Source organism: Hemicordylus capensis, chromosome 6 (assembly GCF_027244095.1).
Source record: "Hemicordylus capensis ecotype Gifberg chromosome 6, rHemCap1.1.pri, whole genome shotgun sequence".
NCBI classification, from domain to species: domain Eukaryota; kingdom Metazoa; phylum Chordata; class Lepidosauria; order Squamata; family Cordylidae; genus Hemicordylus; species Hemicordylus capensis.
The window spans coordinates 55,013,231-55,037,813 of NC_069662.1; the positions used below are offsets into that span (position 1 = coordinate 55,013,231).

The window sequence follows — 24,583 nt, forward strand, 5'->3', positions numbered from 1 at the left end:
GTAAAACAGAACCAACACATTTGCTGAGGAGCTGCACATTGACACCGTCTGCCTCTTCCACGCCACCAGTCTGAAACCTGAAGGTAGCCAGTGTTGCACATAGTAGTCAACACACAGTTTCCAAGTGTTAACCATTTATAAATAAGTACATTTTTTTTCATACATACAATTCATTGTACAGGTTACAATCTGTATACATTAGGGAGGGGCAGGGGAGAATGCATTCTTTTTGAACTTTTTCCACGTCTATCTCACAGCTCACGTGTACAGACAATAAAACTCTGCTCAAGCAAGTACAGTGAAGGGAAAGAAACACATTTCTTTCCTTTATACAGGAGTGGCCAAGAGCCTTAGTCGAGTGCAGGGATGTGTGCGGCTGCCCTGCGCAAAAGATCACAACTGTGTGGTGGTTCAATATATCAGTAAGAGAACAGAACATGCAATTGAATATTATTATACTGTACAGAGAAGGTCCTTTACATCCGAATTATAGAAAAGCTAAAGGAAAAAGAACTCAGTGTCTTCCCAGCAAGTGTCTTGAAGGATGGAAAACCAGAAAGGGTTTAATACAAAGAAGTGCTGTGTTACTGTACAGAGGCAGACAAGGCAGGCAAAATGCTGCAATGCTCGTGGGGAAGAAAATGTTCAATCAAATAACACAACTGGAATGAGAAACACATTTAACGGGTGTATTAAGAATAGCAATCTGTATTTCTCCCCTCCAAAAAAACAACCAACCCCAACCCTGGACTTATACAGATTAGTGCCTTGTAATTAGTGCCCTGTAGAAATATAAACAGCAGAAAATAACAGTGGGTACTTGTAGGAAATGGACTCGGGCAGAACAAAATTGAGCTGCCCTGGCTCTCTCAAACGCAGTGTGGGGGCAGCAAGCAGAAAAGTATCACCTCTCTCTTCTAAGCAACTGTAAAAGTGCAAAACCTCACTCCATTTCCTCAGCAGCCTCTCACATGCAAACGACACAATGCAGAAGCAGTCCTAGGCTCCTGGTGTCTGCCTTTCTAATGGGAAAGCAATGAAAGCAACTCCAAGCAACTGCCAAGAAGAAGAAGAAAAGAATTACAGGGATGTATTTGGTGTCCAGTGAGGGGCTCATTTTGGTGTAATTGACTATGGTGATTCAGCCATCAAGAACTGCACACAAAATATAGCCTACTAAGTATTTTCAGCCCTTAATGTGATATTTTTGTTGGTGGGGAGAAAAAAAGTTTTTGAGAGTCCAGCAACATATTCAAGTAATTCGGGGTGGGGGAGGAAGTTCTGGTTTTTCCACCCCTTTGTGCTTGTGCACCAAGTCCCTTCCCTTTTCACAGCAACCATATATTTAGTGAAGGCATCTAACATGTCACAGGAGGTACGATAGTTCTTGCCCCCTTCTAAGCCCTTTTTAGAAGCTGAACTTGGGTAGATGAAGGTCCCGGAACTCCCAGGGTGTTTAAGTGGAGGGAGGGGGGAGAGATGCAGCCTGCCATTCAAAAGCTTGCAAGGGGCCACTTTAAGCAGAGAAGGAGAAGAATTTCTAGGCACGCAGTGATGCTCATTACTTGGTGTAAGGCGTGGAGCAGCTGGCACTTTGGTTTTTACTAGATGGTTTTCTGGGTAGATCTGGAAATAGTAGTCATTTGTTAACTGCTGCCCTAGGCCAGGCTTGTGACTTGGGCTTTCGGAATATGCACAGGCTCGTTTCCTTTCTCTGCAGTCCATTCTCTACAGCTTGCAAGAATAAATACTTAAAAATCCCTACGGCTTAGTATCTGAAAGAAATGTTCTCCTTCCCAAATGCTCTGCATATGTGGACAGCCTTTGTCTCTTTGGAACCAGCAAAGGAAGGCATATCTCCAGCCACTCTCCTATAAAATCTGTATTTGTGAATAAGATTCTTACAGAAATGTTTATCTTACAAGAACATTCCTTACAACCAGCATTAGTGCCAAATATAAACCTGATAGCTCTCTCCTTTAGAGTCAAGCAGGGATAGAAAAGCATTCAAGTTACCAGAAGACTCACACCCCATTTTCAGGGCCTGATAGCAGGCTTCTGTAGGGGCCAGATCAGAATAATTATTTCAAATACTTGGGTCCTAGGATCACCTTTCTAGGTGCCCATATGGGACACTTAGCCTGGGGAGCAGACTCAGAACCAGAATCAACTGGCACAGCTTCAAGAGCCAGGACACATCAAAAGCTGGCATCTAGATTCTAGCTCTAGAATGAGGCTTCCAATGAGCAAACAAAGGCTTTTCTGCAGAGTGGGAATGCCATCCCATGATGGTGGGGTTTGGTCAAACACAAGCATACATTCAAAGCAGAAACATTGCTTGCGCTCAAGAAGCTGATTTGGTGTGTTTGATTTTGTGACTGAGTGTCTAAAACTCCAGTTTGGGTATGGATGAAGGGAAGAGGGGAGCTGATAGATACAGTATTTCTGCATGGTCGTTGGTTGTATTAAAGTCGGGAGCCCAGTGTGTGTGTGTGTGTGTGTGACACCATTCTACCATACTTTCCTGAGTAGAAAAACCTTACTTGAAAAGGCATTTAAATTGCAGAAAGGACAGCAAGAGAAATTAGAGTTGTGCTCTGTTGCATTGTATTTCAGAATAGGATCCAATGAGCAAACAAGATTAAAAGCTGAGAGCAAATACAAAAAGAATTGCCTCCTGCCAAATTCTAACTAAGACAAAACAGCTTTTATTTCCGTTGAGATGTGTGTTTACTTGGTAACTAAAAGCAGCAACAATTAAGCCTCAGGTGCCCCTAAAGAGAATTGCTGGGAGATCATTTTGATAAGTCACAGCAAATATTTCTCTTTGTATTAAAAAGAAGTACTCCACCTTTTGATGCTTATGTACAACAGCTAATACTTGTGCTATATATTTTATGAGTCATTGCTTCTTTTTTTAAAACACTAAAAGACAAGAGCTGTTTTGCTGTATTTCTAGCAAAGACACTAATCACGTTTAAATAACCAGTATTTATCATAGTAACAAATGCAACTATAAAGTGCATCCCATTTACAGAGAGAGCAGGTGGCAAACCCATCAGTGCAAGGATCCTGTGAAATCACACACAGTAATGTTGGGAAGGGAAAACCCTGCACATTGGCAGTATTAAAACCTCATTTGGGGATGTGCATGCCATTTCTTTTACTAACCGCAAAATGTAAACAGGTACGATACTGGGAACCTCACGGCAGTGAAGAGCAGAGCAAAGCAGCCAGATTCAAGACTATAGCACTATGTTGTCAAGAAATTCAAATCTCAAAACAGCAGAGGACTGGCTTGGCAGCAGCACTGTTCCTCCACCCCCTGCATGGTGGAGGAGACTAAATTTGGTGGTAGTTTCCCCCCCTACTTTATCAGGAAAGACAGGAGAATGTGATGCCTCAGTGCACTACAGCTGTACCAAAGAATGTGGCACAAATGCCTTTTGTCAGGGTAAAAAGGTGGACAATAGAAACAGATCACCTTGACTACTCACTGCCTCTTGCAGCAAAATGGGTGCTTGCTTCTGCATGATAGAAACTATTTCATACCAGGTGCAAATATTTAAAAAAACCAAACAAATGACCAATTCCAGCTTTTAAAAGTTAAAAATAAAAATATTATTATTAAAATAATAATCAGTCTTTGTAACACAGAGAACAGAGATAAATTATTCTGTTGGGGGCAGGGGAAAGTACCTCCCTCTTCTACTTCCCCAGATACAAACAAAACAAACTTTGGGGGGGGGAGCAGAGATTAGTTTTATCTGTCCTGATAATAAAAGCACGTTTGGTTGCACCTGTGTATGAAATTCACATATGCACCGTAAGAAAAAAGGAACATCACTGTCCCTTTCAATATCTCAAGCTGAAGCAGCACTGAAACATCCCCCTCTCCCCAAAAGTCTTGCAAACTGGGGTTGGACACCAGTAGGCCTCAGCATGCAACCTAGCAGAACAGGAATGGATCCTAGTCTCCTCCTGCTAGGTGTTTTTGTCTTCCTTTACTATAAACAGATGTTGGAATGCAACCACTAAGCTAGAAAAAGATGTACAAAAAGAGTTCTAGTGAAGGGCCAAAGCCAAAGTAAAACAAATTGCTAGAAACATCCCCCTGCTTTTCACACAAAATAGTTGCAATACAAGAGAACCAACCAAAAAGCTTCCTATCACTGACAAACTCTCTCTCTCCCTCTCTCTCTGAACTCTGGATTCTTAAAGCATAAGCATATTATCTGTAACACTTCCAGGTATGGAATCTACCAACCTCATTTTGAAGGTGCAAGCCTTGTAGTTTTATGGAAATACTTTTCTATCCCTCTCCCATTTGTGGAGAGGAGCTCCTGATGATAGCACACAGACTTCAAGAAGTATGTATTGAAGGAAAGTAATAAAGCAAATGATGTCCATTTCAGAGAAGGCAGCTGGTCTGTACTTCTGTGCCATTCTGCACATTTTTATAACAAAAATGAAGACATTCTGTTTTGGCTGGGGCCAAGAGATGATCTGTCCTAGTGCAATTATAGTATGGAGAAAAGCCTCTGCTTAATTTACAGGAAGCACCAAGCCAGCTTTATCCCGTGTGCGATAAATATGCAGAAAGGGGTGGTGGTGAATGTGTGATTTGCATTGCTTTGTGTTCCTGCCATCTTCAAGTTTATGAGATGTCCTCTCTCTACCTCTGATGATCTCTGGGCTCCTATATACATTCACAGTCTTTCCATCCATTCCCCAATGGTCTTGCTGAGCTGACCTAAAGCTGCATGGATTGAGAATATGGAGGGTTTGTATAAAGCCACATACTACCCAGGAATAACCCTTTCCTTCCTCCAGCTCTCTTTAGCACTATAGTAATCAAAGTGCGATCTTCTCCCAAGGTTGAATCATTCTGCCTTCTGCACTTGGCCTGGAAAGGCAATCCAATTTCTCACAGCAAGAGCATATTCCTTCAACCATATCAAACCCCACTATCATATTAATCTATACAATCCAAATCACAGCATGCCACTTCAGAGACATTAAACAAGGGGCCTCACTCCAGGAGTGTCTGCAGGCAAGGAATGGCTCAAAGTATCCCTGCCACAAGAAGCATTACTAGGAGAGTACTAATACTGAATAAAGGGGAAAGTAATTAACTGCCACTGTGGGAGTGTCTGTAACTCAGTTTCCCTACTATGCTTTAAAGGCCTAGGATATCCTATGGCTATTAATGAACTTTGTTGACATGGGAACAATACCTGGAGTGTGTGAATGAGTAAGCTGTCATTCCATTTTGAGGACAAACCCACTTGAAAATGGACTGGAAGTCTGTTATATAGATCGAGGTAGGTGCCCACAGATTGGCTAAAGCGGAGAGAACTTTGATTTCTCCCTGAATGTTTGTTTAAATGTCTCAGAGGAAATCAAAACAGTATCATTTGGAACATGCCTTTCCAAGCAATGTTACCCGTGGTAGTCCATACCAATAGACTGGCAGGCAAGGATGTTAGAAATCCACAATAATGAATTTTTAAATACTAATGTACAATCCTATCACACCAGATAAAGCAGGATGGGTTTTATGCATAGCTCCTCGTTAGTATTAAAAACAAAACAAAAGCCCCATTCTGTGAAGGTTAACAAGCTCTTTGGACACAATGAAACAACATAGGCAGCACTATTGTGACTGAAGAGTGCAATTTCCAAGCCAAAAAAAAAGGGTCAGTATCCCGGAGGAAATTTTAATAATGATTTTTAAAGCTGCTACTCAGATCAATTAGATTTCAAAATGAATATTTTTCTTCAAAGAGCTGGTTACCTTCCTCGACTCTCACATTAGTGTATATAGAATCCTGGGTTAGCCCCATCACAGCTGAAAACTGAAAATTGCCGGATTCACAGCTGAAAACATGTACAGTGCTGGCTTTATCTGAGGTCAGCTGTGTGTAGCAAAGGGTTTGGAGCATGTCTTGGACTGCCTCATCACCACACAGAAATCACAGGAAAACCCCTAGCTGGCTGTCTGCTAGTGAATGGAAATTCTTTTAAAAAAGGAAGAAAAACAGCAGTGTAATATGGGAATTCAGCCGGGAAAAGTGTGCTGAAAACACAAGGCTCTTACTCCAAGACACATCTGTTTCACACATTAGACTCCACAAATGGTCTCTTTGGTTTGATAGGGGATGTCTGTCCTTGCCTGGAGTCTCTGGAAAGTTGCCTATAGAGGTTGTCCTGGTATGCCTGCGCAACAGGCAGTGTCCTGGCCACCTTCACATCAGGATACGAAGAGGTTTGGCTAACTCTCTCTAGGAGGTCTCCCCGGGAGCCATTGGCCAACATCCCATGTGGGCTGTAATAGTCCTCCTCCAGCAAGTGGCCATTCTGTGCATTGTTGGTTTTGTTATAAAAGGCAATGCTGCTGATTGAGGAAGGTGGGCTGAAAGTTTCTGGCTGGGGAAGGTTTCCAGGAGATGTGGGGCTTATAACAGTATCCACTGAAGACACAGCCCAGGTTCGATTCTGTTGGTGGAAATGGGGATACTGCTGAGTCCGGGCAGTTTTATCTATGATTCCCATGAAAGGCGTGGTCCTGGAGCGGGTAGGCTCGCTGGGATAACCACCCTGCGTCGGAGAGACTGGGGAAAGCTCATCACACGATCTTTCATAGGCTGGCTTGAGGGGGATCTCCATCTGCTGAATAGAAGCAGAAGGGCGGAAGGGGGGGTTCAAATTGGGTGTGGATGAAATGCTATTGCTAGAAGGGGAAAATCTGAGGCCAACACTTTGGGAATGAAGCAAAGGCCGCGGAGTTGGAGGATGAGGCTTTATTTCATTGGGATTTACTGCAATGGGCCTTCGTATCAAGTGAGAAATGTCAGGGGAACCAAGCTGGCTAGAGGGGAGGGAGGAACGTTCCAGGTCAAGTTTTGTGTGACAGACTGGATAATAGGAAGCTGACTGGCTGCGCCCAATCTGTGGGGTCTGATTATATCTCATCCCACCACGATAGGCAGAGGAAGGCCTTTGTGGAAGATCCTCTTTCGCCAGCCCTCCATGCTGGCAGATTGCCCCTGCACTGAGACTGGCCTGAACATGCTGCACAGGCCGCCCATCCCCCACTATACCCCCAATGGAGCTCTGGTAGACTAGCCGGCTTTGGCCAACCCCCATTTCCGCTGATGTGGACTGGTACTTGCTGGCCACTGAGTGGGCTACTTGGCCATAAGTACCAGTTGAGATCACAGTACTGCAGTGCACAGCTGAACTTGGCTGGTTGCTTCTGACGATCTGTGCCTTGGCAGGCTGCAACCGGAGCCCTTGCTGGGGGACCGCAACAGGCAGTGGAAGCATCTGGAAGGATCTCTGTGTCATTTTGGAGAGTGGAGACTTTGGCCGACTGGGAAGTTGAACAATGCTGGGTTCCTGTTGATAGCGAACTGGTGAGCTGGACTGAGCCCTGTAGACACTCATGCTATCTGCAGGAGGGCTGGCTCGGTACTGAGGGCCTCTGCGAAGGGGTGAAGGTGGTGGGCTTTGATATTCTTTCCCTTGGTTACCAACTGGAGGTGGGCTAAAACGGTAAGAGGAGGCTTGGTGAGCAGGAGATGTGTGTGGTGGGCTAGGCCTGTAATGGGAATTCTGGTGTGTTGGGGAGAGTGCAGGAGAGGTGGGCTGATATCCTTGTCTTGTTGGTGACCCCACAGAACTATTTGACCGGAAGTCAAACACCTGATGCGAACCAAGTGGCGAGCTGGAGATGTAGGCAGAGTCTCGATGGGCAGGGGAAGAGGGTGGGCTCTGGATGATGGGCAGCGATTGGCTGGGCTGTGACTCTGTCTGCAAGCCAACAGAAACATTGTCCACATCTTGCTCAAGATACTCTTCTTCCAAGATGTCTTGCACAGCATACAACTCTTCATGCTGCGTTTCAGATTCAGGTACTACCAGAGGCTGTTGTTGTAGTGGTGCCTGTGACTGTCTGCACTCTTCCTCCACCCGCATCAGCAGCCTCTGGATCTCACGGTTGTTCGGACAAAGCTTGATGGCCTCGTTCAGGTCCTCCAGAGCTGCTGAAAACTGTCTGCTTGACCCAAAAAAAAAAAGAAAAGAAAAGAAAAAGGAACAAAAAGAAGAACCAAAGTTACTCTAGATTGGAATGGATTTGATAAAACTTAAGCAATACGTTTTTTAAGAGGAAAAGCATTGCTTGTCGTGAAAGGGAGGATGTTCCAAGTCTTGTTATAACCAGATTCTTCAGCCTTTGGCTGTTTCTTCCATTTCCACAGCAGAGGAAACAAGCTAACATTTCCAAGATTGCTCTCTTGGAAATGAAGGGAACAAGCAAGGCAGCTCTAGGGTATGCAGGGTGGTTGTAGATTTGCCCCTCAAACTATTTAAGATCTGAGCGTAAGCCCATACAATGCTCCAGGCAAGTGACAAGCGTGGGTCTTCCTTCGGCCAGTGAATTCTACTCTACAGGAGGACTGCTCTCTTGGAAATGCAAGGAACAAGGAGAAGGGGGAGTGCCTGACTCAAGCCCGCAAGGTCTTTGGCTATCTTTTGAGGAACAGAAGGGTGAGGAGTTTGGGGGGTAGGTGGGTTGTCATTTACAGGGACACTGGTAGCTTTTGAACAAAACAGTCATCTAGTTGAATATGATTCTGATTGGTAGAGAATAGCCTCTACATGCTTCATGCGTTTTGCTTTCTTGGTTGGTTTTTAAAAAAACAAAAATGCTCCAGTTCACTGCTGAAAACCCCAAAAGTTTGACTATACTGGCTGCTGAAGGAGATGCTGGGAGGCGAGGCAAGGCAAAGCAAGGCTTATTTTGTTACAGCAGACCTTGAGAAACTGAAGATGGAAAAAGCCCCAGAAAGGAACTTGCTTGTCAAGCTTCTGAACAACATATTGCAAACATGGAGAGCCAAATAAAAGGGCATAAAAGGGGGAAAGTATGACACTGACAGTATGGCTCAATCAGCAAAGCTATGTCTCTGAAATACAAGTTTAAGCTCAGCTAAGAGTATATTGGCAGTTCAATGGGCTGTGTTTGAGCTAGTGGCCTGCTGCAAAACATCACTAGTCATATGGAGGAGGGGGGATGGATATTAACCTCTGGCATAAAATCAAAGCTCCACACACTCACAGCAGATGCCTTGCCCATGAGCTGAGCAAAGAGACTAGCAGCGGCTGGAAGGCAAAGCCTCGGGGTTCTGAACAGTGATCTGTAGATGAGCCAGACACCTCCGAGCACCAACCGCAGTACAGATGAGAGACAACTTGATCCTGTTGCTCTCACCCCATCTCACATTAACAACTAACCTGTTATGGTTGTTAAGTTTTATTGCATTTTAGTTGATGATTTACTGGTTTTTTTAATATTACTTGTAAGCTGCTCTGAAGGTCTGAAACAGGTGAAAGAGAAGGCTATACATGTTTTTATAAAGGACTAAAGCAAATGAATAAAACCTCAAGCACAGAGCAGAAAAAGTACTATCTCTACCGCCGTTCCTGTACTCCAAATGCTTAGAGATGCTAGTGCCGCCCACAACAGTAGGCCTACTCAACTTTGCCCCTACCAGCTGTTTTTGGACTACCATAATCCCCAGCCACAGAGCCAATAACCAGTTTATGGGAGCTGTAGGCCAACATCTGTAGGAGGGCCAAAGTTGAGCAGTCCCGCAGTGATGTGGATGAAGCTAGCCCTATTTCTGAGAATACTATGATCCAACTTACAGAATTATTCTGCCTTTGGAATCGGTGATGGTACTTAGCTTGATGGAAGAGAGTGAGCTTCTTAACCTGCTTAACTTGAAAATATAGCCACCCCTGGGCATTCCCGTTGCTTGGTCTTTGTGCAGAATGGTGTGTGTGTTTTAGAGTGTGTTGCACCCAAACCTCAGGAGAACAGAACCTCTCATTTCTCTCTGGCTCTCCTCTCACCTGCTGCTGCGTTTGGCCCTTGCTCTTGCATAGTAAGCTTCATAAGATTTCGGTTTCAGCTCCAGTGCTTTAGTGGCAAATTCCTCCGCCATTCCAAAATCCTGCCATTACAATAGGTGCGTAGATAAGTCATTGAATATATACACACACACAGAATTTGGGAAGAAAAAAAATGACATGGACAAATTTTATATGTGGACTTGGTATTTTCCAACATGAACACATGTATTTTCGAACATCACAGATAGCTGGTATCCAGAGATCCAACCCTGTTTTATGAAGTTAAAGATTATCCACTTCCAAGCTGGGCCTGTGAGGCATTTGTTTATTTCTTATGGGCCCCCTCCAATATGTCCAATACCACTCAGTCTGCCCTGGAAAAAGCCTTGTAAGCTCTCCATTTCTTTTGATTTGGCAGCTTGTCTTTTGTCATTTACCTGCATTGCTAATTTAAGGGGATGATGTTAGCCACTGCTGGAAACATGGTGTGGGCCAGACAGACTTTTATTCTCATCTGCTCTTCTTATATCTTTATATTTAAAAGTTTGAGAGTAAGGACAGGTACCTATGGAATTTTGTGTTAGTCAAAGGAGATGTAGCCCATGGAAAGGCTGAAAAGAACCCTTGAAAATGGCTGGGATATATGCAATGGGGGTGACTGGTTTTAATTAGAGCATGTAAAAACAACTTACAGTATACTAATTCTTGGAAGATCCACTTTGTGTACGACTGAATTATTTGAATGGTTACGTTGATAACACAGTTTCAGAGATATAATTTATTAACACCTATTTGGATGTCAATTATTTTTTACTGGAAGAGAGTTCTCCCCCATTGAGCCAACTGGTTTTATAGACTCAGGGATATGGGTGTTAGGTTTAGTCTATCTACTTTATTAGAGCTTGAGATAAGTACATATTTGAAATCCATTTATACAGAAGTGGTCAATCTTTATACATATTTGGATTTTTTTTTTTAATTTACATCATTAGTTTCTCATTTCTATCCTCCACATTAAAGGCCCTCCATCCGCAATGACTGCCTGCAAATTTGGTGCCACTCTAAAGTCATATTGGTCCTTTCGAAGCCTGTGGCATTATTAATAGATATGCCAACTCTTGCTTCTGCAAAACCCATTTACCCTTACAAGTATTTACATGCTGAGTCCATGAATTAACATCCTTAATTAAATTATAGAAGTTGACCTCTGTATTGCTGAGTTATTACTGGATTCCTAGTACAAACAGGTCTCTTTCTTTTGCGCACACACACATATGCACACACATATATATGTATATGCCCTTCCCATGCTGATGTATCTAGACATGGGACTGGCTTGTGATTAACAAGAGATGTTGCCCAGTTCCAGGAGGAAGATGGGAGAGTGTGTCTATGCTGGGGGTAGGGGCACATCACTGTTCTAAGAGAAAGCAAGAGCTTCATAAGGCTAAGACAGCATTTTCAATCTACCAGCATCCTCCAATCTGCACAAACATAAAAAAATATTTTGTTTTAAAAAATCAGAGCTATAACAGCTGCTTTTATAAAGAGATGATTTTTTTAATTGCTTGAAATTAATCTCAAACCATTGCTTGGCTGTTTCAGAACTGTAAAACGCCAGTGCTCTGTGAAGGACAACCAGGTTATAAAGAGGTGGAGGTTTTCAAGGCCATTCCAGGAGTTTGGGAAAGAGTCCGGTCAGGGAGTGGTTAGGCACAGGAAAGGGAGCTGGGAAGGGATCATATCCAGGAAGGGGCTTTAAGAAGGAGGGCCACTTACATTCATTTTCCTCCGACATCGGGAAAGGTTGAGAAGGAGCGACACCTTCAGCTCCCGGAAGGTTTTCAGGTCCTCTCCAAACCCTTCTCGAGGGAACTTCTTCAGAGCATACTGGTAGCGCTGGGCAGCCTCCTTCACTTTCCCTTTCTAGCAGAATGGCAAACAGGTCAAAATGCACCACTCAGTTTTCTACTTCAAGGCTGCAATAGTTGCAAAACCACCTATCAAAACAGCTGTAAATGTGCCTGCACAGTTGTATCAGAAAGAAGCCTGGAAGCCATCATTCCTTGTAGAACAGAATTTGGCTGCTTGGAAATCATTCAAATCAACTCCACCTTAGCAGATTACCCAAATTCATTTCTTGCTTCGATGGCTGAGGGACAAAAGCTTAAAGGTAAAGTGTGCCGTCGAGTCGATGTTGACTCCTGGCACCCACAGAGCCCTGTGGTTGTCTTTGGTAGAATACAGGAGAGGTTTACAATTGCCTCCCCCCACACAGCATGAGATGATGCCTTTCAGCATCTTCCCATATCACTGCTGCCCAATATGTACCAGCAGGGATTCAAACCGGCAACCTTCTGCTTGTTAGTCATGCATTTCCCTGCTGCGCCACTTAAGGCTGATGCAATATCTACTCAAAGGTTCAAACCACAGAAGACAGGTGAGTTTTCTTGTGGCAGGACTAGGTTAACTGTATCTTCTACTACAAAGGCAAGTTCACACAACCCATCAGGCATGTAGCGGCTACTGGAAATCTATCCAGAACAACTGCACACATTGGTACCTGCCTGTGGCAAGCCAGTCATATGTACTTGACTGGTTCCAGACAAACTGGACCTGTTTCTGCAGTAGCCTGGCAATTGCAGGGCCATCAGAAAGAACCCAGTTAGTGTGAGAATTTTTGGAGTCCTCATTTATTGCTGGTTGCAGGGATTTTGAGGTGCCAGAAATCTCTTACACAAAGCACCTTTGAAGAATACATGCAGCTGCTCTCTCGTCACACATGCCTGATTTCCTGGCTGAGAAATTTGAAATACTGGCAGCCTGGCCAGTATGGAAGCATATTCTTCCATACTGGCCATACTAATGGGAAAGAGCCTCTAGCTTACATGTCCGCTTCCAGGCCTGAAAGTGGAGGGGATAATGGGAGGTGGAGCCCTGGAACAGCTTCATCCAAGAACCCATATTACTTTGCATGTACCATCCTCTCCTACATCTGTCCCTTTCCCCTTAGTTGCCACCTCTCATGCCTATTGCCTCCACTAAATCTCCTCCTATTCTTCTATCTGTATCTTAGTTTGTGCTCATTATATATAACATTGATTATTTTTCCTTAGTTCATAGACATTGTGGTTCTGGCCTTTCATTACCCAGTGCTGTCTTGCAGGATGTTAACAGGTTCCTTCTCCACGTGGGTCTCCCTTCCCCCACCTCCAATGATCTTACTTATTCTGTGGCAATCTTTTCTATCTTGAATTCCTTTTTTGAAGAGAAATGGAAGATCAACCACAGGCAGCCCTCTGAGGGTCAAATACACATTACAGACATAAGAAGGGAATGGAATAAACCACTCAACTCACAAAACATGTGTCTTCATAATGTCTGAAAGGTGTGGATAGGTCTCAACCCACATATTCTAATAATGAACGTGTTCAAACGTGGAAGATCTTTCAGATGTTGTGGATTTGTAAAAAAAACCCCCTCTATCTCTGTTTTTCAGAAGCAACCCTGAGAGGCATTCTGAGGAACAAAATGCCCGGCTCTGCCACAAGTGGAGCAGTCAGCCATTATAGGCCATGTGTAAACTAAAATGGAAAGGGGAACAACTATTTTGTTTATTTATTTAACACATCTGTATACAGCCCAAAACGCAAGTCTCTAACAGTATACTAAACCTTGAAGGAGCACATGATGGACTAGTAAGTCTTACTTTTTATGGGGAAATTAACAGATCAGCAGGGATTAATCTACAGATGTCATGTCTGAGGGGAGAACTGTCCTGCAGCAGTGATGTTTGTAGATTGATTCAATTTCTCAAAAACAAAGTGGCTATCTTGGCACAAAGGTGGAAAAAGAGGGCAGGGCAGGCGAGTATATTATATGCAATTCATGATTATTTATTAAGTATATTACACCATTTCAGCATCACTGTATCTCTGGTGAATGGCCACTTGTGGATCCAGCTTTACATATTCCCTCCTGTTTGCTTTAGCCAAGTGCAGATGTAATTTCCACTCATGACTGAGTAGTTATGAGTGGCCTCTGGATTTCCCCCAGTCCCTCTCCTTTCACTTGCAAGTTCTTCTCACCTAACAGCTTAATCATGCTCAAGACGTTTGTATTTTCCAACCTCAACCATGATCAAAGTCAACACTGGTTAGTGTGGGTCAAGGACTAGTGCAGACATGGTTAATTAAGGCTGGCAGGAGAAGGGCAGGAAGAATTTGAGGTAGGTGTGTGTGTGTGTGAGAGAGAGAGAGAGAGAGAGAATTCTACATCTGCAGGTAATCTTTTAGCCATGGTTAGAGATCAGAAGCATGATATCTGCCCTGACTCTCAGCTTGCCTTATATACAGTTGGAAGCAAAATTTTAATTCTTAGAATAGTATATAAGCAGTTTGATAATAGCTTAAGTTACAGAGTAAAGAGAACCACCCTAGTTCAACAAAAGCTCTTCTAGATATTAGGGTAGAGTATGTAAATGTTCTGTCAAGGCAAATCACTTTTCGTGGGCTAACGGGCATATTCATACATTCCCTGCTTGACAAGTTCTGAGAACTCTAGGTTTTACACCAACATTCTCCAAGTCTTGTCCAGAAGTGACACAGGGCATGACTGAAGGAGGTTTCTGAGCTGTTGGTTTGGCACAGCTGAGATGTCTCTGGAAAAGACAGGCACCGTTTTTGCTGGGCTGTGTTTGGCAAGCTGTTCATACACTGATGTTGCAGCTGCATCATTCAGCAATGGGGCCCAGTGTAGACTGAAGCTCTGAGTGCATGTGCTTCATGGATGTGTTGAATCCCAAGAGCCATGTACAAAGCCCGATAAAAACTCTCAGATGCCAAAGGAAGAGGAAGACATGCTAAAAAGGACACAGAAGTAGAAATTATCTTGGCTGGGATGGGAGATGCTTATTTATTTATTTATTTATTTATTTAATTTTATTTAACAAATATATATACTGCCCAAAACATATGTCTCTGGGCTAAGTTACCAGAGCAAAATCTCAAAAAGAGGGAGGGAGAGAGAGATGCTCCACGGGGGCAACCTTGAACCTTTGGGGATGGGGATGTAGCTCAGTGCATTTGCAGAAAGTTCAGGTTCAATCCCCAGGGTGGATGTGGGGAAAACTCTTGCCTGAAACTTTGGAGCCACTGCCAGTCAGTGTAGACAATACTGAGCTAGATAGACTAATGGTCTGATTTTGTATAAGCTAGCTTCCTATGTGACCTATACATATTGTAATGTTCAGAAGTAAGGGGCACTTGTGACGGGGAATTTCTCTGTATTCAGTAACACAAGTGCCTATCAGGATTTTTTATATTTGGTGTAAAAATAGAACATTCTGCACTAAATTATGTGATGTAAGTACACTGTGCATATTAGCACATTCATATAGCCCTGCTCATTTACATAACATTATTATGCTTCTTCAGGACATTGGAAGGGAGAAAGAATTTTGCAGAGCAGTGAAGCGCCAGACACCTGACATTTCCAATCCTGCAGCCACAGCCAAAACTGAAAGCTGAGATTCTGTTTGGTGCAGCTGCATCAGTAGAGAAATGACCAGCCAAAGAACTAAATAGAAGCTCAGTGACTGGCACTTGGTGAAAGCTCTATTTTCAATCTCACCTTGTAAAACATGTCCCCCTCCTCCATCAGCTTGCTCAACAGGATGACCATGATGTCTGGCTTGGAGGTGGCCATCGCCCAAGTTGCTGGACCTGTAGTGTACAGGATGCATGATGGGTAAAAAACTCATACAATGCAAAAGGTGGTAAGGGAGGAAAGCTAAGGTGGAAAAATATCCTGGGAGAGGAAATTTCTGCTGGAGAGAACAACTTGGTACAGCCAAGCCAAGGTGCAACATGGTCCCAAAGAAAGTGCTGGGCTTTCATAAGCATGTCTCAGAGTTAAAGGCACCTTTTCCACGCAGTCTTTCCTTTCGACTCATCTGAAATGACTCACAGCTGCTGGAGTCATTTCCACAAGAGGACAATAAAATTCATGGATTGGCATTGATGGGAGAGACAGTTATGTTCTGGGGAAAGTGATTAAGGAGGAAACCAAAGAGTTTAGCAAACAATGTATTCTTATCTATATAACTTTAAATAGAGCCATCTATGTTGTACTACAGCAATCTGGATGTATTTGGACTTGAGAATTGCTTTACGACATCTTCATCTTCACTAACACATGTAAGTTCAGAGTTTTAAAAAGCTGCCATGTTTCAGAACGACTGTCACTTCACACAGGGCTTATACCTGTGAAGTGTTTTGGATGACCAACTGCATTCCTTTTCTAATGCAGCCCAGTCTGAGTCCAATTCTATAGCTGTATTATGCAGGTCTTTAAAAAACCCATAAGTATTAGTGGCCTCACTTAGCAAGTTAATTGTCAAATAGGGAATTCTCAAACAGCCAGAAGGGCATGGGGAAGCATTTCAGCAGGCTTTGGGTGAAAAATAAATGAACTGTGTTTAAAAGTGAATTAGTCTTGAGTTCAAGTTATTCTCTGCAACAGTAAGGAAAAAATTAATTATTCAAAGGTGAGGAAAATGAAAAGATTACAGTGTGTGGGGGAAATACATGCAGGCAAAACCATAGAAGAGAAAGCAGAGCTGTCAGACCACCAAGCTGGATGCTGACAGCAGTGAAGTATACCTCGTGGGCGACTCGGTAGCGTCTGACAGCCTTTGAAGAAAAGGAAAAAACAAAAAAGTTGTAGGAGAGGGAGAAAAAAATGGATGAAGGTGAATTTAAAAAAGGAAAAAGCAGCAGTGAGAGGCAGGCAGCAAAGCAGCCAAGGCACTAGCACATTTTCCTGTGACGCGAGAGGCTGTGGGGGACAGGCAGTAGCGCAGGTAATGCTCAAATCTGGAAGCATCTACAGAGCAGCGAAAGCAGCAGCTGACAGCAGCATATCAGCACAGCACAACTGTCAATCTGATGGTCATTCTCAGAAGGAAGACCTCATGACTGACAAGAGTTGCTTCCTCAGTTTGCCAAGTGTCAAGGAGAGGCAAAACTCCACCGCTCTAGCAACACTCCACAGTGGTTATACCACACACAAATGCTAGCATTCTGCTGGTGAAGCAGACCTAGCTTCCTCTCCACCCTTGACATGCCTGTTTCATGGGAGTCCGTTGTATTCACACAGCCTGGGACGACATGGTTCTTACTAGATTCAAACAGCTGAGTTTCCTTTCCTGTCATTCCTTCCTACCTATCTTGGCTCCTTTCTTCAGGAGGGTGACCACAACAGAAGTATTGCGGCAACCCACTGCCCTGTCCAGAGGGCGCATCCCGCTGTAGTCCACATGCTCAATCATAGCTCCGTGATCCACCAGGAACTGAACCTACAAATAAGCAAATGGTTGAATCAGCACCGCCCTAGAAGACATCATGGTTATGCAATTAAAGTTTCTGAGCCCAAAAGAGCTGAGGGTGGGATGCTGAGCTAAACAGTGGTTCATCACTTCAGTTTTTGCTCCCTCACCTCATCTGGCTATTGAGGACTTAATGATACTTATAATTGGAAGGAATCAAAACGTTGTCATGTCTAACTCCCTGCCCAAAGGAAGACTGTCCATATGCCAATCCACACATTCCAAATCGCAATGTGTCACAACCAAAGAGCAAATATACCACAAATGTGACCATGCTCCTAAAGATCAGGTGTGTCTCTCTTGGTTTCAAACCAGATGAGCCATCAGCCTAACTTGGCTTCCTAACTCATTAGGTACAACTTGATTGGCAAATCTCTGGCACAGATACTACAAATGGTAAAACAAAACAAACAAGGAGTCTGTTGCATGCTTGGATAGGAGCAGCAGTGCCTAAGGAGGCAGAAATATGCTCCCACCTGACACTATAGCATCGTGCTGATGTCTGATCTTTAGCACAACAGTTTAGAGGCAAAACCTCCCCACAATTTGGGAAGTAATATATGCTGTACTGCATGCTGAAGTGGCATTACCACATATTTTAAATTTAAGTAATGCTGCATTTGTCCAAAGGGTTGGCCACTACAGAGGTCGGACAATTGGTGGTGCCCGTGCCAGTGTGAGCATTTCACCCCACCCTCCACTGCCCACAGGTGCTGCCTCACCTGCCTACTGCTGCTGCTGCTGCTCACTGGCTCCTTGCCACTTTTCTGCCCTCCCTCCCTGTCCCCCTGCCACCAACTGGCCCAGTCCAGCCCCGATGCCAACATCAGTGTCAGAGGGTGGTGCTGTGCTTTTCTCCCCAAACAGAACAGATGCAGCACACAAACCTGTTAGTGGAAGGCCTGGTGGGGGGAGACAGCAAGAGAGAAAGTGTCCAGGCTAGCAAAGCTAGAAGCTCCATTCTTGCCAAGTCACCTCTCTTGCTTCTGTCTCAAGCCGCCGATCTGCAGTTTTAAACCCCAGTTGCCCAGAAAGTAAGGCAGCAGGGAGATGAGGAAGGGTGGTGGACACATGGGAGGTGGGCTAGCACCATCCCCTGGTGTGACATTGGCATCAGGGGGCATGGCTAGCAGCATCTTGGCATCACTGGGCAGTGCCCCCACTCCACCTGGTGCTGATAGGCCTCAACCAGCTCCAGTTAAAGCTTGAGAAAGACTTTGATATTCAAAATATTGACCTAAGCCCCCTGTTCCTCATAGACCTGATTTCCCAAACAACACTTACCACCTCTGCATCACCATAAAAAGCAGCCAGATCCAATGGAGTGCGCCCATTTTTGTCAGCATGGTCTGTAGCAGCTCCACTTTCTACCAATGATCTCACTACTGAAAGGTGGCCCTTCAGGCAAGCCCAGCTGAGGGCGGTCAGCCCTTCTTTGTCCATTAGGGAAATAGAGGAGCCTGGAAGAAACAGAGCAAGCAAGGGGGCATATTTACCAGCTGGGACAGTATGGATGTGTCCCTCAGTAGAGCTCCACTTATGGCAGGTTTCCACCACCCCTCAGGAACGTGTGGGCCTCGTTAAAAAGATGTGTACCCTCCAAAATATCTTCTCTCTATATATTTCTCTTAGGTGTACCCATCGCTAATCCCATGTGTGGCAGCTCTTGTGAGAGTTCGCGAACAAGCTGCCGGCAGGGGAAGAGGAAAGCGGCGGTGGCAGACAGGCTTTCGGGCAGGCGGGGGGAGAAAACGACAGCGGTGGGTGGGCAGGTAGGGGGAGAAAATGGCAGCGGGCGGGGGGAGAACTAAAAGCGCAGATTCTCTGCATCCACCCCAGCTAGTTGCTTATGTCTTCTGAAGATACATTGCAGTAGGAACAATTAGCTTGCTGCCAATTGCTGCTTGCTTACTTCTGAGTCAATCCACTCACTATAAGCATGCAGAAAGCTGAGGAGCCACGGCCTGATCCCGAAGGTGCTCCTTCTGCTCTTTGAAACCGAAAAGCAAGCTAGCTGCTTGCCTAGCCCTCCTTGGTAGCAGATCTATTTGTAAAGCTTCCCACAGGCACCTAACAAGTAATCCATGCTCTGTTTTTTACAGTGTGGATTGCTAACTCGCAGCAGTGGAACGCATTGGGACAAAGGTGTTAAAAGACCTATGCCACTCCTAACTAATTATGCTGAAAACACATGAAAGTGCAGAGCAAAAGCAGGGGGGCAGGGTCAGTGCTTTGCTAGGTGGACATACCCCCTGTGGTATCCTCAGTGTCCCAAACAAACAGCAGAGTCAGATTATTGGGGTTGGAGAACAAAGATGTGTTTACTGCTTACATGGCATGCATGTCAGAGTAGACACCTTAACCTATAATTTTAGTGCTTTTTGGCGCATGAGTGAATTTGTAAGTGCCTTAACTCTCCTCTTAAGCGGAAGGTTTTTTGATTCTCGGATATGAATTCTAATATGACTAATGTCAGAAACTATTTACAAGGGGCCTGGATTAATCAAGTTCAGCTTAAATTATATTTGCTGAGCAATATACTAATTAACACTTGTGTCTTCACAGCTTGATCTTAATGAAATGATAAACACAAATTTCAAAGTCCTTTTAAAATGCAAAGCCTGCTACAGATCTGCTGCTGTGTTTGGCGGGAGGTCTTTTGTATTTCTCTTAGTTTTAGAATGTTGACAAATAAGACCTGTGGGTAATTCTCAGCCTTTGCTTTCTCTGAATTTAAATATGCAGTCATTAAGGGCAGAATGGAATGGGGCTGGCATTTGTTCTAGATATGGACATGGAGCCGGTTTCCCCAGTCATTTCAATGCAAGGAGCCAGTCCACATTCCTTTGTGGGCATGAATTGGAGCCCAGTATTTAAGGTAGTAGGGAGTCCACCTAACATAAGAAACCCAAGGGCACGTATGAGTCCAAAGGTGTCTCTGGACTGGTGTATGTGATTGTTTTTAACAGAGCCAGCTTAAATTCACTTGCTCTCCAGTAATCCCCTTACCTCACTGACAGAATGCTTCTGCCTTAGTTAAATCTATTGATTAACTCGCCTCACACACGTACCCCTTTTGATGTTACTTTAAAATTTCTTTTGTTATAATTGCACACTAGACAGAGGTACACAAGAAGTAATTTAATTGCTGTCTCACACAAATAGAACTAATTATTTCACTAATTCCTGACTTTTAACATTCTTGGGATCAAGAGGCAAATTTACTTTGGAAATGACAATAGAACAATACTCTGCTAACAGGAGATGAACTGAGACCCTGTTTACCCTGGACTGAGCTAATATCCTGAAGACAATATCCAGAAGGTAACAGCAAATTGTCACCTTTTGGGGACCCAGGAAGGGTGAGGATATTTTGAGTAGACTCTATGGAGCTCAAAGGAAGATACAACTATAAAGAATGAGGCTTACTGGACAGAGTCAGCAATCTTGCCTAACAAGCATACTTGTTCAACAGCCATCCCAGAGTTTGCTGCTAAGCCGCGGGGCAACAAGCAGGAACTCTGTCCATGGACAGGAACTGTCTGTGACTTCTGCTGCGCAGTGAGAAGTCAAGACTTCCCCGGCCATGGTGCTCTCACTCTCGGCCTCACTCTGAGCAAACTGCCTGCTTGACCATCGCTCTCAAGCTCCTGTTTCCAGCTACAGCCTCTCTCCTTCAGCTGAAAGCCCCACCGCTCTCAAGCCTCTGACCTTGGTAATATGCTGCTCCACAAGCCTTGGATCCCTCCATCCTTTTCCCTCCTTCTCCTTTCCCCTCTTCCCTCTACTAATTCCTGATCTCCCCAACCCATGCCAGTCCTCAACCTTCCTTACCCCCCCCCTTCCGCCTATATCTGAATTATATTAGGCTCTAGGAGGGTTTAATACACACACATATGATAGTTAGGAACAGTGGGCGAATGTTTGTTACTGGTTATGGTTGAAATATTGTTAGTAATTCTGATAGATTGTTCTGCTTTCTGCTCAGTTAGATTGATGTTATTCTTTTGTACTCAATAAAGCCCATTGAATAATTTAGGATTGCTTTGATCTCCTTTCTTCCTTGTGTTCCCAGATCCTACATGGTCACCGTATAAAAGAACTGGTCACTTTGTGACACTGGTGAAGCCAGACTAATTTCATCTGCTAGCTCCTAAGCACAAAATCAGGCTTGGTTCACAACACAGCCATCTCTCTGCCATCTTTTCTACTCCTTCAGCTCCGAAAAAAGCTTCTAAAGCAATCCCCCAACCCCTCTCTACTAAAAATCAAGCCCCATGACAAATTTAACTCTGTAACAGACACGAAGCATTGGTATACCTCACTAAACACTGGTACAATGAGTTTAGCTTGCATAATTTCATCTAATATAATTTGTACAGTGAGAAGCTGACCAAAGCCTATCATCAGAGCAATCTTTGAACTCACTGCAGTCTGTTTACGCATAAGTCAAATAAATTTTGGACTTATTTATCTGCTGCTTTCTTACCTACTTATTATTTTATTATTATTTAGTACATTTATATACCGCCCCATACAAAAAAGTCCCTAGGCGGTTCACAATATAAAACCATTAAAACATTAACGTAATTAAAACAGTTTAAAATACAATAAAAACTCTAAAACCAAAGCTTTAAAACTATAAACGAAGAAGCCTGACTAAACTGGTATGCTTTTAGGTCCTTCTTAAAAATGTTCAGAGAAGGGGAAACTCTAATTTCATTATGAAGCGTGTTCCAGAGTCCTGGAGCAACTTTAGAAAAGGCCCAGTCTCGAGTCACCACCAACTTTGCTGGTGGCAACTGCAACTGGACCTCTCCAAATGATCTTAACATGCGGTGGGATTGATGAAGAAGAAGGCGCTCTCTTAAATACCTCAGAGCCAAGCCATTTAGGACTTGAAAGGTAATAACCAGCACTTTGTATTTCACCCGGAAACTTATTGGCAGCCTGTGTAGTTCTTTTAAAATGGGTGTAATATGATCTCTTCGGGCAACCCAGGAGACCAACCTGGCTGCTGCACTCTGTACCAAATGCAGTTTCCGAACTATGTACAAAGGCAGCCCAACGTGGAGCCCACTGCAGTAGACAAGCCTGGATGCTACCAGCATATGCACCACTGCTTTAAGGTAGTTTATCTCCAGAAATGGACGTAGCTGGTGAATCAGCCGAAGCTGACAGAAAGCACTCCTGGCCACTGCCTCAACCTGAGAAATCAGGGAGAGGTTTGGGTCTAGAAGCACTCCCAGACTACGTACCTGCTCTTTCCAGGGGGAGTGCAACCCCATTCAGAACAGGCAGATCTAAACCACTTCCTAAGTCTTGACCTCCCACAGTGAGTACCTCCATCTTGCTTGGATTCAGCCTCAGTTTGTTCTTAGTGCTTACTTACTTAGTGCTGCCAAAGAACTAACCTTGTGCCAGTAAGAATTCCACTGTGCCCAAATGTCCCTCTGAAGCCGCCATCATCAAAGGAGTCCGACCTTGTTTATCTGCCATATTAACATCTGCACCGTGGGTGAGCAAGAGATCGACAATCTGAAAGCACGCAAAAAAGCACTGAGCACAAATGATGCACAAGCCAAGAGTGAAGAAATACAGTATCAGCCTCCATGCTTTCTATTCATGCTAAGTTTCAGCTTATGTATTTTAAACATGCATACCTCGAATTTTCAGTAAAAATGTGCACAAGACAGCCATCACTATGAAAATACAGTAACCACCACCACCACCACCACCACAATAAAACACCATTATGCTGCTTCTGCTTAGTCCAGTCCTTCCAAATTCTCCCACCTCTTAATATTTCCTTAACTTTTGTAAGTTTTGATTTTAAATACTGTTACAACTGATGGCCAGCCACTGCAGTGAAATGCAGATTACTGTTAATGGCCCAGGATGGTGGTTTGATGTTTCTTCAATGAAAGGATAATGGTTGGGAGATATCTGAAGATTTCTCTTGAATATTAACCATGAAAGCTTGGAGAAGGTGACCCCACCCCAGCTACATCCTCAGCTTAGGGGAGAAGCTGATGTAAAAGGTTTGCATGACAAAACAGAAAATTTGCATTTGGGGGGCGGGAGAGACAGAAGCAAAGAGAGTGAGAGCTGAAGGATGAAGAGTTTTGGGCTTCGGGGTCTCTGTATGGAAATCTTGAGCAGGGCAGCAGGCGAAGCATAGGCTTTCATAGGTACACAAATGTTATAAATCTCCAGTTTTCTGTCATCCAAAGGAACTAAACATAGGTACTGTTGCCCCTGTAATTTCTCATTGCCTAGGAAAGTGTGCAACATTGCTGTCAGAAGTGGGGCTGAGTTTCCTTGGAAAGAAAATGAACTGGTGTGATGGGAGTCAAGATGGATCAAAAAGCAAAACTTCTAGGGGAAGTCAATTTGCATTTGCTGGATAGCATAGAAGCCAAGTTCCAACAGCAAATGGATGCCTTGCTACAGCAACGTCAGAAGCTTAAAGGCATTCTTGAAGCAAGAATGGTTTTAGGTGGTGTCCATAATCTCTTGTGTATTTAGGGATAGTAAATTCTAGGAAGCTTTCTCAATTAAGTAAAGTCAAAATTTTCCAATGTTTGGTTCAAATGAAAAATGACTTAGATGGGTGGGTTATGATTCCATTGAGTATCTGGGGCAAAATAAATGTGATTAAGATGAATCTAATGCTGAGGGGCATATATATTTTAAGAGATCTTCCATTGCTTGTACCTTCATAGTATTATAAGCAAGTCTATAAATTAGTTAATTACTTTTTATGGCTAAGACACCCACCTAGATTTTCACTTTGCAAACTTCAACTACCTTTTGAAGAAGGCAGGTTTAACTTTCAGCATTTTCAAGCTTATCATTGGGCATTTATTCTATCTTCAGTTTTAGGGTGCAACAATGAGTCCCAGGTTTCGGTTACACCTTGGCTCAGCTCGAAAGTTATTGTTTGACCCCATGGAAATCTTGGTAGGTGCTTGGATCATAATTTATTTGTGGATCTAGGCCATTACCAGTATTTGGAGCAGCAAGCCATATATGGAGATCTTCAGATTCTAGACACGGTTTAGATTCTTCCCAGCATGAAAAAGCTTACATTGTAGGAGAATCCCTGTTTGAAGATTGCTAGCAAATCTTTTTATTGGGCTAATTGGGTCTCCCACAACATCATTACGCTACATCAACTGATCTCTTCTGAAGCCATTTTTAAATATTTTGAGACTTTGAGAGCCAAGTTTGATTTATCTTTAAATGCTAGCTGGCAATTTATTCAGCAAAACC

General features: G+C 43.7%; 1 protein-coding gene and 1 long non-coding RNA gene across 21 annotated transcripts in view; one reads left to right on the forward strand and one right to left on the reverse strand.

Annotated features, from left to right (window-relative positions):
• Window positions 1-16,410, forward strand: part of LOC128328931 (uncharacterized) — a 45,538-nt gene extending 29,128 nt beyond the window's left edge. For 2 of the 3 annotated variants that reach the window (XR_008309455.1, XR_008309453.1), the window contains one exon: window positions 15,357-16,410. This is a non-coding gene — a long non-coding RNA (uncharacterized LOC128328931). Of the gene's footprint in view, window positions 1-13,420; window positions 13,620-15,356 lie in introns of all 3 variants that reach the window. The other variant, XR_008309454.1, reaches the window with a different exon arrangement.
• Window positions 118-24,583, reverse strand: part of TANC2 (tetratricopeptide repeat, ankyrin repeat and coiled-coil containing 2) — a 441,341-nt gene continuing 416,875 nt past the window's right edge. For 16 of the 18 annotated variants that reach the window (XM_053259180.1, XM_053259181.1, XM_053259185.1 and 13 more), the window contains 7 exons: window positions 22,723-22,846; window positions 18,593-18,768; window positions 17,146-17,278; window positions 15,553-15,644; window positions 11,701-11,847; window positions 9,922-10,022; window positions 118-8,062 (listed from right to left, as the gene is read on the reverse strand). In XM_053259180.1, coding sequence (XP_053115155.1) covers window positions 6,118-8,062; window positions 9,922-10,022; window positions 11,701-11,847; window positions 15,553-15,644; window positions 17,146-17,278; window positions 18,593-18,768; window positions 22,723-22,846 — 2,718 coding nt within the window. In that variant the 3' untranslated portion in view covers window positions 118-6,117. The remainder of the gene's footprint in view (window positions 8,063-9,921; window positions 10,023-11,700; window positions 11,848-15,552; window positions 15,645-17,145; window positions 17,279-18,592; window positions 18,769-22,722; window positions 22,847-24,583) is intronic. The other 2 variants (XM_053259183.1, XM_053259175.1) reach the window with 1 other exon arrangement.